We start from the raw sequence: 11,141 nt of genomic DNA on the forward strand, positions 1-11,141 counted from the left end.
CAAATATGCATGACATATCTTTCAACGGATGAACAATCAGCTGATGTACTAATGAAGGGACTACACAAGAAACAATTTGATAAGCTGACTAGCAAGCTGGCTATGGAAGATATCTACAAACCAGCTTGAGGGGGAGTGTTGGAAACTAATCATTAATTCTTTGATTGATTGAGTCATAATTACAGAATCATTTCCTTTTTTAAGTAAAGGTTGTAAATAGGAGTCTTTAATTAGCTTTAATTAGTCTTACTTTTAATTAGTTTCCTTGTTTTTTTATTGTATCTCTCTATAAACTAGAATCATGTACCTATTCTTTAATTTAAATTTTTTATTAATCTTCTTTTATATTTTAAAAAAAATTATTAAAATTTTAAAATTAAAAAAATGGATAAATTTAGGAGATCCTAATAATATATTTTTTAAAAAAAAATAAATTTTTTAGGAGCATTAATGACTCTTGTATGAAATTTTTTATTTAATTTGATTTGTTCTATTTAAAACTAAAAAATTATTTTTTTTTAATTTTAATTTAAGGTTGAAAGACAAAAGAGCATTTTTTTTAGAAATTATTCTTTGATAAAAAAATTAAGATATTATCAAAATATGACAAGTGGGGAAAGATGATGCACAATCGACTATAATAAAAGATTAAAATTTCATAGTTTCACATCCTAACAGTTTCACATGATCCATAATCATTTATAAAAAATACAATCGAAACTATGAAGAAGGATTGAAAATAATAGTGAAGTCATCATATAACATCAAAACAGTGAATGATGGTAAACATATTATAATTATGAAAATATATTATTATTTAATATAAATATGAAAACTATATATAATGATGTGTAAATTTGTAGCATTCAATTTTTTTTTTGGTTAAAATGTGATAATAATATGTAAACTTCCAAAGGAGGACGCAATTCGTCATAATAGGCATTATGACAGCAAATGTAGTTCTAATATCATAATTAGGAAAATAATACAAAATCAAATTTTGATTAAAATTTAAAAAAATAATATTTTCTTTTAAGATCCACTATGATTTGTAAGAATTATATAACTTAAACAGGGGTTAACTGTCAAATATACTTTATAATTTTTTTTAAAAAAATAAAATGTCATAAATATTCACAAGGGACGGGCGGTAACGTGTTCTATCATAAAAATGAATCCATTTGGCAGACCTGACACTGGTTCCTTCCGAACACCATCCAACGGACAGGATCGTCCAATCCATGGAGCGACACAAATGTTAACGTATATGGCGGACAGCCGCATACGGCCGCCCCTAGATATTTGTTTTCCCAGGTATAAACAAGCAATTATTCGAGATTTAAGCTTGTTAAATTTTAAAAGTTCGAGGGTTTTTTTCATAAAATTAAACTGTCGGGGGCACAATCGTCATTTCAAATGAAACTTCGCCAGGTACCGTCACTCCCCGAACAGAAACGTATGCCGCGCTCGAGACAAACACTTTCGTTGACACGCGTCGGTTGACTATTGGTAATACTGGTCGTCAGGGTTCGCAGCAGCATAGCGGATTAGGTGGAGGGAGCGGAGAAAGAGAAACATACCAGAAGTAATAAAGAACAGAACACTCCAGTCTCATCTCTTCTGTCCCTCTCTCTCTCTATCTCCCTCTCCAAAATTCTCACGAATCCCAAAATTTCTCACCGGTTCCGTTTAATTTCACTCCTGCAATGCCTGTTGCAGCTTAAAATTGTCTACTTTGATCAATTTTCGCCGATTTCCCCCTTTTTGTGGGTTGCATGTGTTCCAGATTGGGAAGGGTGAGGGAGTCAAGGAATGCTGGCAGCCGTGGATCGCCGGATGAGCGGTGGATGCCAGCAGAGTTGCGGGGAGAGCAGCGAGGAGGAGCTCTCGGTGCTTCCGAGGCACACCAAGGTGGTTGTCACGGGCAATAACCGGACAAAATCGGTTCTAGTCGGGCTCCACGGTGTCGTCAAGAAAGCCGTTGGCCTTGGAGGCTGGCATTGGCTGGTAATTCCTTTCTATTCCTTGATCTTGGATAATCTGATGCTAAAGCAACGATTTTTACTGAGGTTTCATTGGGCTTGAGATATAATTTAATGGATTTTCGAACAAATGAGATAGCTAATTGTTTTCTATTTCAACGACTGGATCTGTTTGGACAATGTGTTTAAAATGTTGATGGGTAGCAATTGGAGAGTTATCCATTGAGTTTTATCCTTTCTTCTTAACGATAATGCAGCTTTGGTACTACCAAATCTTGATAGAAATATTTTGAAACATTATCAAAATACTTATGGGTTGGCAGTTACAATTGGAGAACTACCCTTGTATGTTCTTTGCACTATATGGTTTTCAGTATACCTTGCACTATATGGTTTTCAATATTTTTGGTTTGATTATACTCGTCATTTTTGCCATGATTTATGAGCAATTCACGATTTCAAGTAAATTCGATGATATCAGATCAGAGAATTGTAGGATGTTTCAATCTGCAGTATCTGAATAAAAGAGAGAGAGAGAGAAGTTAATCCTTTGGTTGCATTTGATAGTGCATTTTACAGTATATTTCACTACCAAAACTCATCTCATTTGTTTTTCTACTGTAAACACAGCTTTGTTAAAATTACCATTGGAACCCCTGACTAGTTAATGCTTTTCACCGCTAACTTCTTTGAAAAAAATGATTTTAAGTTTATTCTATTTTTTTTAATACTTAGATATACATTGTGATGACTTTTGTCAAAAATCGAAGCTATTTTAATATTACAAATTTTTAATAAACATCCATGGAACATGAAGAATGAATAATACAAGTTATTACTTTAATACAAATCAATTAATATTCTAGATATTTTATGCACAAAAAACCTGGTACGAGATTGCTGTGCATCAGAAGCTAGTACTACATCAAATTATTTAACAAAGCAATAATTTGTCAAATTCATATCTTCTAAGTCACTTTATTTTTACCAAACATATTATAGCGGTCCATCAACTTAGTTTTCATCATTGTCTTTCTTCATGTTTTCTGCCTGTGCAAATACTGACACACAGCCTGGCACTCTGACTTTTAGTTGATCCTTTTCTAAAGGTTTCACGTTCAATTGGAAAAAATAAATAAATTTCTAAAAGAGTAGTGATGCTAAAGAAGCCTTTTTTTTTTTATTTTCTATTACAAGCTTGTGTATATGTATACAAAAAATGGTCCGATGACAACTTTTGGTTTTATAATTCCGTAAGTCATGCAAGTTTTGTTGTTATTCTCAGTTGCTGCAGGTTTGACTATTTAAAATTTTGAAATACCTCAGGTTTTAACTAATGGAATAGAGGTGAAGCTACAAAGAAATGCTCTTAGTGTTATTGAAGCACCAACTGGCCAAGAAGTTGATGATGACGAATATGACAACATGAAGTGGAATGACTCAGATATCAGTAAATGATTTTTTTTTTCCTTTCAAGTGCTTAGGTTCAGTTTATTCTGATGATGATCAGTAAAGCTTATTATATGTCTTGTCCTTTCGCTATCAGGTAGGCATGATCAGAATAGCTTATCCTTATCATAAGCCTTTAAATTGAGTTTCTAGTAGAATTTGTCTGAGTTGTTTGTATTTGAGTTCACTTTTGGTTTTTTTTTTTTTTTTTATGCGGGTAGCAGTACATCTCGCTTGAATCTTGAGGCCTTGCTTCTCGTTTCTATCTTCATGGTTTAGTGTGAATTTTAAAGATTGTGAGATCCATGTTAAGTTTTTATATAGGTAACTTCTAGTTACTTGCCTTGTTCCTGAATATTTTGTAGGAATGCCGTAGAAAATAAAACAACTCCACCAAGGGTAAGGCACATAGAATATTCTTAATGAAGAGACTATGTCTCCATTATGTCTTACTTGAGAGCTCATTTCTGGAGATCAATACTTGATGGTTCTTCAGTTCTTAAACTGAAGGCATGCGCCATGCATTGCCCTAGCCACCTCATTTTGCTAAGCAGGTATATAGAATTCTTATTAGCTTAATCTAAGTTAAGGTCAGTGTTATATGAATTATGATCTGATTAGTGCCACTGCTTCATTCAACATGTCTACAGCTAAATAATCTTCGGGAGGATGCACTTCTTTCTAGAATTTTTTCTGTGATTTTCTTTAGCTATGTTAACATGTCTGGACTTTACCAAAATGTATGGCAGCTTGAAGTTTTCATAAGCCATGTGAACATGTTCATACTCCATCAGAATAAATTATAGGATCGAGATACGCGCTAGAGGGGGGGGGGGGGGGGGGGGGGGGGGGGGGGGGTTAATAGCGCGTTGCACGCTTTTCAATTTTTTTTCGCAAACCTTCGAACGATTCGGAAACTAAAAATTGATAACGATGCGGAAGCGTAAGTAATAAAGTAAGCAGGTTAAGCAGGTGACACTTTTATTTTTACTTGGTTCACAGCGCAACGCTGCTACTCCAAGACTCACGGTCCTTGACCGTTTACTCTGGACAATCCACTAAGACACTTGTCCCTTTCCGGCAGCAAGTGTATCGAGAAAATAATACAAAACCCGATTACAAGATGTGAAATAATTGAAGTACAGGGTTTGCTTTGTTACCGAACTTCTGGCTTTCTCGGTCGCTCCTCGGAAGTAGAATTCGGCGCCTCGGTGTGAAGTTGAGCAGCTTAGAGCAGGTACAGCACCGACGTCGAAAATGCAAGGCTCAGGAGAGTTCGGAGGCGTTGGAAGTTGATTCCTCGGCTGCTGGTCGCGGGGTGCTTATATAGCCTTGCTGAGTCGACTCAGATGCAGATCTAGGTCGACTCCAGCTTGCGTGGCAGATTAACTTTTATCTTCTTCGCCCGTTATCCTTCCTGAGTCGACTCTGATTGACTTCTGGGTAGACTCCAGTCGCAGTGGCACCAGCGGCGATAACTTTTGAACCTGAGTCGACTCAAAATCTTACCTGAGTCGACTCCAGGCTGAGTTGGCGGAAAGTCTACGCGCAGACTTCCGGATTCCAGCTGACTCGGCTGGAGTCGACTCCAGAACCCATCTGAGTCGACTCCAGACCCGAAAATTCAATTTTTCGTCCGGAGTTCGCATTCGTCTGACTTTTCCTTCCTGTAAAAAATGTTAGCTAAAATAGTAACATGCAAAGGATTAAGTTGGTTCATCGAACCAACTATGAGTCTTAACTTCGGATCTCCAGTGAGACCCTGGGTTAGACTGACGCCTAATGTTCCTCTTGAGAACGCGTCCTCACCCACTCCCCTCGGGAGAATTTACCTGATTGCCAACTGAGTCCTCCTGACTCGTTGGACTTTGTGCTCGGCTCTGTCTTTGCCCCCCAGGATTTGCACTGCAACTGATCCTCCTGATCAGCCCAGTCTTCCGCTGCAGCTTGGTCCTCCTGACCAAGTCCAGACTTCTGCTGCAACTTGGTCCTCCTGACCAAGTCCAGCCTTTACCTGGTGCACTTTGACTCTGTCAAGACTTCATGCCTAGCATCACTAGGACTTAACCTGTTTCCTGTAAACTCAGTTCAACTTGGTTAGCCAAACCACATACTTAACTTGATCCTAGTTCCATAATCAAAATTCTGGTTCGATCTGCTAGTGCTTCCTGCACTAACATAATTATGCTAACTTGAGCCTCCACTGGCTTAGTTGGGATGGCAAGTGGATGATATACTTGCATAATGAGCGAGGGGTCAAATCCCGAGGCTGGCAGGGCGTAAATCCCTACACCTTGGTACAACTCACCCACTCATCCATCTTATCTCTCAATTACTATGATTTACCTCCTCCGTGTTAGTTCTAGGGCGGGTTGGCGGGGGCACCGGGGGCGAGCGAATTCGCCTTTTGCATAATTATGCTAAATTGAGATTTACATGAGCCAGAGCTAATTATCACCTATTCACCTTAAACAGTGGCATTTTAGTTAATAGAAGCATTTCATTTATTTATTTTTATATCTTCTCTTGCTTAGGTATCACCGTTTGTTTTTATTTGACATACCTTTTTCTTTCAGCAAGTGATTCTATACAGCTGCAAACACCACAAAAGTTGAGGAATAAGAACCATAAAGGATTTTCAAACAAATTGTTGAGCCGGTCTCATTTTTCTGATTCACATTCTAAGGGATCTGTGTTGTCTACAAGCTGCACCACAGTAAGAACTACCATTTGATTTTGTTTTAGTATCTTATCATTATTCTATTATTTCTCTTTGCAATGTTCTCTCTTCAGATACCATCATTTTGTTATCTTATAGTTTCCAAACGTCTAATGTATCATAACATTGCTGGTGCAGAAAGTTGATCTGAGCAAACTAGAAATAACAGCACTATGGCGATACTCAAAGCATTTTAATCTTGTAAGTTATCACAGTAGTTCACGATACTCATGTTGTCGACCACATTCCTTGTTTGTCGTTTATCTTGTTCTGGATGAAATCCTACTTATTTCCAGACACACAAAACCATGTTCTCTGTCTGCAACAGGTGGGTGGGAATCCTAACCCCTCCAAAGAGCAGTTAATTGAAATAGTTCAGAGGCATTTCATGTCGCAGGTAAGTGAGTCATTGCATGGATAAATGCATCATTGCCAGCGAATGCATTGTGTGTGTCTTTGACTGTCTGTTTTGAACCCAATTGCTATACTTGTACTTCTGAAGCAATTGGATGAGTTGCAGGTAATTGTAGGTTTTGTGCAGGCTGCAAAGAGGCTGAAGTCTGTCTGTGACTGATCCCGATTCCGGGAGTTACACAAGCTAACAGAGTTTTCAAAGTTGTGTCACTACATTTTATTGCCTTTGAACCCCAAAGCTTGATTGTAAGATTTCAGAACAAATTGGCTTGTTAGGTGCTAGAGCTAGGATTCTATTGTTGATATTATTGTTAAAAGACAGATGTTTGTGGTCAGACAATGGACACCACTTTAACATATTTTAAGTATAGTTAGCAAAATTTTTTGATGGATTTATCATCTAAATATTGCTGAACTGTTGTTTTCAATATTTATTTTTGATACATGTACACTTAATCCATGTTAAGCCAGATAATATTAATTAATATATCAGGTTCTCTAGAAAGGGTGCTGTGGTTGGAACATGTGCATGTGATTAAATTTCCCCATTTGTTTGTCTCCATTAAGATAAAATTTTGGTTGCTCTTGACACTACCAACTCATAAGTTGAATGACTTTAAAACCTCTTAACTTCCTAACCTATGTCACAATATTAAAGTCCTTTTATTTCCAATAAATCATGATAATAAGGCAAAAAAAAATTAATCCTCAAAAAATGGTTATGCTGAGTTAGCTAAAAACATAAAGACTAAACAAAGGTTTGGTCGTCTTCACACTTCTTTATAACTTCAATATATGTTAAAATTGATGATAACCTTGCTAACTTCCTTACTTGAATAAGGCTAAGATTATTGATCTCATCAAGAGGAAAGAGGATTTGTTTAATTGGATCTCTAATAATGACAAATCAACTATCTCTTATAGGAGATCCCTTGAAGGAGGTTCCATAGAATAATAAGAAATTGACTAGTTAGTTGTGGGAATACAAATGAAATGAAAAACACTTTTGTGTATTAAGTTTTACATGATAAGAACGCCCATATCTCATTCCTATAAATAATGATATCTTGTGCTCCTATATGGAGAACACGAAGAATTTTTAAAATTTTAAAAGAGACTTGAAGCCATAATTTAAATTATGAAATATGATTTATTCACATCGAATTGTCAATTTGGGTTAGGCATATTAGATTGATCCATCCTCTTAAATAATTTAAATAGATTAGGTTGATATTTTATCAATTGATTTTAAAGTCGATCTAGTTGGGTTGGTTTGTTGGGCTTGTGACCTGTGCGAGTTAGCTCACCGTGGACTTGAGTTGATCTACATATTAAGAAATTTTTTTCTAAAATTTAAAATAAAAGTGAAAATTTTAATGAGCTCATAGGCTTAACCCACCTAATCCGCATCTAAATTTAAATTTTTTAATATTTTCTATATATAATTTTCATATGTTTTAGTACATCTCATCTAATGGATAAGACTCGATTGTTGTTGTTATTAAACTAATGATGTAGTATTCGACTTGTAGGCGTAATTGTATCATGCTTTATTCTGAGTCCATGGTTCTTCTCAAAGCTTGATTGAAGCATGATCAAGGGAATGTCTTAGATTAGTCTCGACATGGTGTCTTAAGATTCTAACTAGGGTGACCTACAAACTAATATGGGTGACCAAGAAGACACATTTCAACAGCCTTCTTACGGAAGGTAAGACTTCCTAGTTAGCTGCTAAGTCAACCTAGATAGCAAACTTTTAGTTCAAAAGTAGGTTGACTCAGGACTTTGGTAAGTTAACTCCATCAACCTAAGATTGGTTAAGTGACCTAGTTTTTGTTAGGTTGGGTTAGAATCATAACTTTGGATTACATGGTCAATAATCTATTAGGTCTATCTAATTGCATTCTAATTGACAATTTGAACAATTGTGCTATAACTTTTCTTTGACATAGGCAAATGTTCTTTAAAAACACCTACATTGTTGTCATGGTTGTGCAATTGACATCTCAAAAAAAAATTCAAAAAAAAAAGACAGGACGAAACTTATGTTAATACAGGGTCTTGGGAAAGATTTATTTTCCGCATCTTTATTATGTATTACAAAAGACTGTTTCTGCGATTTGAATCTGTGACCACTTGATTATACGGCAATAATTTTATTATTGTACCAAAGCTTCTCTCCCTGCCATTGACATCTCAAAGAACTTAGAATTTTCAATCGAAGGCTTTATGCTTAGATATAAAGCTCTTTTGGCAACAATTTTTTTACCTAGTGTTATATCATTAGGGTGAGAAGAGGTGAGCATGCTCGAATTGTTTAAAGAAGCACTTAGAGATTAAAGCAGGCGCTCAAATTGTTACTAGGGAGTATCTCTAGAGTGTTCTAGAAGGTCCTGATAAGGCTTGTTGAGTGACTAACTCATACCTTGTAATTAGCATATCTATTATAGAGATTAAAAAGTTTTTCAGTGGATTTTCATCTGAGGATGCTACAACTTATACGACAAGCCATAGAATAAGAACCACTAGTTCTAGACTATGTTAACCCCAATGTTCTCGTCCTTAATTATATATATAGTAATATACTAATTATATTTTAATTCATTTCATGTACTCCCCATTGACAAATTGTTTGTACACATATTTGTAATTAACATTATCTGTTCAACCACCTCCTAGATCCACTTGTTATCCTACATTATATTGCCTCTAGGACCAACCTTTTTGACTTGAAAATGGTGGCAATATAAATCTGATTACTTTATAAAAATATATTTAATAAGAAGAGAAATGGAAAAATTATAATTGATGAAACCAGTTTTATCGCACTTATAAGTAAGATCAAAACCACACGACGATATTTTTATTGCACAATTCACTACTACAACAGTACTGCAAATATCGTAGTCTCTTCCCACACTTACTTACACAGACACAGTGGCGCTATGCGTATTACTATTCTTTAGCTGCAACTTTCCCAATTCTCTAGTGTTTACCGTAATCTGACTGCGAGCCACCGTCGCCGACAACCTGCACCGGAGATAGCGTATCCCATATGTCCTTGAATGCTGCTACAATGGCAGCATGATGGCGCTGCAAATTCAGCGACAGGAAGCAGCACAGAAGCTGCTCCAGCCCTTCAGCGTCGTAGATCTTCTTCTCCACCACCATCTCCGCCATCGACCGCCGAAAGTCTGCCTCCGGATCCTTCGACAACTTCACCACTGCGAAACTCTCCCTCACCGCCGGCGCCGCGAAGGGAATCAGCGTCCCGACCGCCGTCCGCCTCATCGTCGATGACAAGCATCTCTTCGTTGCCTTCGCTGCTCTGCGGCTTTTCTTCGGCCGACGGCGCATTTTGTCTGAGGATCCCACGTCCGATGTCGACACAGTCAGCCTCGTTTCGTCGCCGCTGCTGAACCACCCGCTGTCGTCATCGTCATCGTCATCGTCCTCGTCGGCGCCTCCGTCGTCCGCCGATGAGTCACTTCCAGCCCTCGACCGGAACCGAGGTCTCCGGGTCGCTACCTTCCGCCGTCGCACTCGTCGGAGGACTAGCGGGGGGAAAACACCGTCGTCGGAGTCAATTTTCTGTCGAGGAACGGTGGGAAGGTCGGCACAGCCACCGCCGCTGAAGGCTGCAGGGCAGGCCATTACGTGCAACCACTTCTCCTCCTTGCGCCAGAGGTAGTCTGGCGTTGCGCGGCAGGGGTGAAGGGCAAGTCCTCCGGGATGCCTTCGTCGCCGGGAGCAGCAGCAGCATGAAGGGGAGACGAGAGGCGATTCACGGAGGAGGGTAGTGGAAGGGTCACTGATGTCAAAGCCGAGGTCGACATCATAATCGAACGGCCGAGGAGCGGTGGCATCACTCTTGAAGCGTAATCCGCCAAAGGACGGCAACATACGGCAGAGACGGCGGCGGAGGCGCTTTGCCATGGTCGAGCAAGGCCGCGATATGTGAAACGAGTTTATGTAGCCTGGCGACCGCGTGGACCAATAAGTAATTCATGGAAAGTGTTGAGGGTCTTTTTGTAAACAACACTTCCTAAGTTATTTTGTCTTATTTGTTACAGAACATCTATCTTGCTGGAGACAGGGTCCACGGTTCCCCATTCGGCACCACGTGGACTTCTAGTAGGAAGAAAGACGGGAAGAAAACTGCGTTCCTGTCTGATTGAGAACAGGAGATCCGGCATTCACATATTTGGCCAGTTGCTTCTCCTCTACGAGTTGGATCATTAAAAATCATGAGGAATTAGAAGGTAGTGGGAGTCGATATCATACATGTAGGGTCGAAATCCATTTCATTTGACCCAAAAATTAATAATTTCTTCCGGTTTTTTCGCGTTTCAAATTGTAATCTTATCGCATTTATTTGGATCAAAGAAATAGTGAAAAAAATGGTTAAAAAATAGATTTGTTTATTTGAATAATTAAATGCACTTTTATAAATTATTTGAATTAATTTAAACAATTAAAAGATAGTTATGATAAAAAAAATTCTTTAAATTTTAAAATACATAGATAAATGTACTTTTAGGAGGTATATAGATTTCGGTATGTTTTCAAAATAATGA

The 11,141-nt window shown here is 37.8% G+C and overlaps 2 protein-coding genes across 3 annotated transcripts; one reads left to right on the forward strand and one right to left on the reverse strand.

The window, feature by feature from the left end:
• The first annotated feature begins 1,619 nt into the window (after nt 1–1,619).
• Nucleotides 1,620–6,929, forward strand: LOC141812159 (uncharacterized). Of its 2 annotated transcripts, none has more exons than XM_074700193.1 (6): nt 1,620–2,007; nt 3,309–3,432; nt 6,008–6,147; nt 6,289–6,351; nt 6,479–6,547; nt 6,653–6,929. In XM_074700193.1, exons 1-6 carry the CDS (start codon nt 1,813–1,815, stop codon nt 6,722–6,724), a joined length of 663 nt encoding a protein of 220 aa, XP_074556294.1. In that variant the 5' UTR covers nt 1,620–1,812; the 3' UTR covers nt 6,725–6,929. The 2 variants fall into 2 exon arrangements, with proteins under 2 accessions (XP_074556294.1, XP_074556295.1); XM_074700194.1 differs by having other exon boundaries at nt 6,671–6,929.
• A 2,471-nt stretch (nt 6,930–9,400) lies between these two features.
• LOC141812160 (uncharacterized) lies at nt 9,401–10,515 on the reverse strand. The gene has a single exon (XM_074700195.1). It carries the CDS (start codon nt 10,498–10,500, stop codon nt 9,550–9,552), a length of 951 nt encoding a protein of 316 aa, XP_074556296.1. The 5' UTR covers nt 10,501–10,515; the 3' UTR covers nt 9,401–9,549.
• Nucleotides 10,516–11,141: the final 626 nt, after the last annotated feature.

Source organism: Curcuma longa, chromosome 18, assembly GCF_044706935.1.
Source record: "Curcuma longa cultivar G26 ecotype Majalengka, Jawa Barat chromosome 18, ITB_CL_G26_1.1, whole genome shotgun sequence".
In the NCBI taxonomy this organism is placed as follows: domain Eukaryota; kingdom Viridiplantae; phylum Streptophyta; class Magnoliopsida; order Zingiberales; family Zingiberaceae; genus Curcuma; species Curcuma longa.

Excerpts from the sequence above, each read along its gene's own strand:
- LOC141812159 (XM_074700193.1), top strand. The coding sequence starts at position 1,813 with ATGCTGGCAGCCGTGGATCGCCGGATGAGCGGTGGATGCCAGCAGAGT. Across the intron at positions 2,008-3,308 it reads TTGGAGGCTGGCATTGGCTG|GTTTTAACTAATGGAATAGA; the intron begins GTAATTCCTTTC and ends GAAATACCTCAG. Across the intron at positions 6,148-6,288 it reads TGTCTACAAGCTGCACCACA|AAAGTTGATCTGAGCAAACT; the intron begins GTAAGAACTACC and ends TTGCTGGTGCAG.
- LOC141812160 (XM_074700195.1), bottom strand. The coding sequence starts at position 10,500 with ATGGCAAAGCGCCTCCGCCGCCGTCTCTGCCGTATGTTGCCGTCCTTT.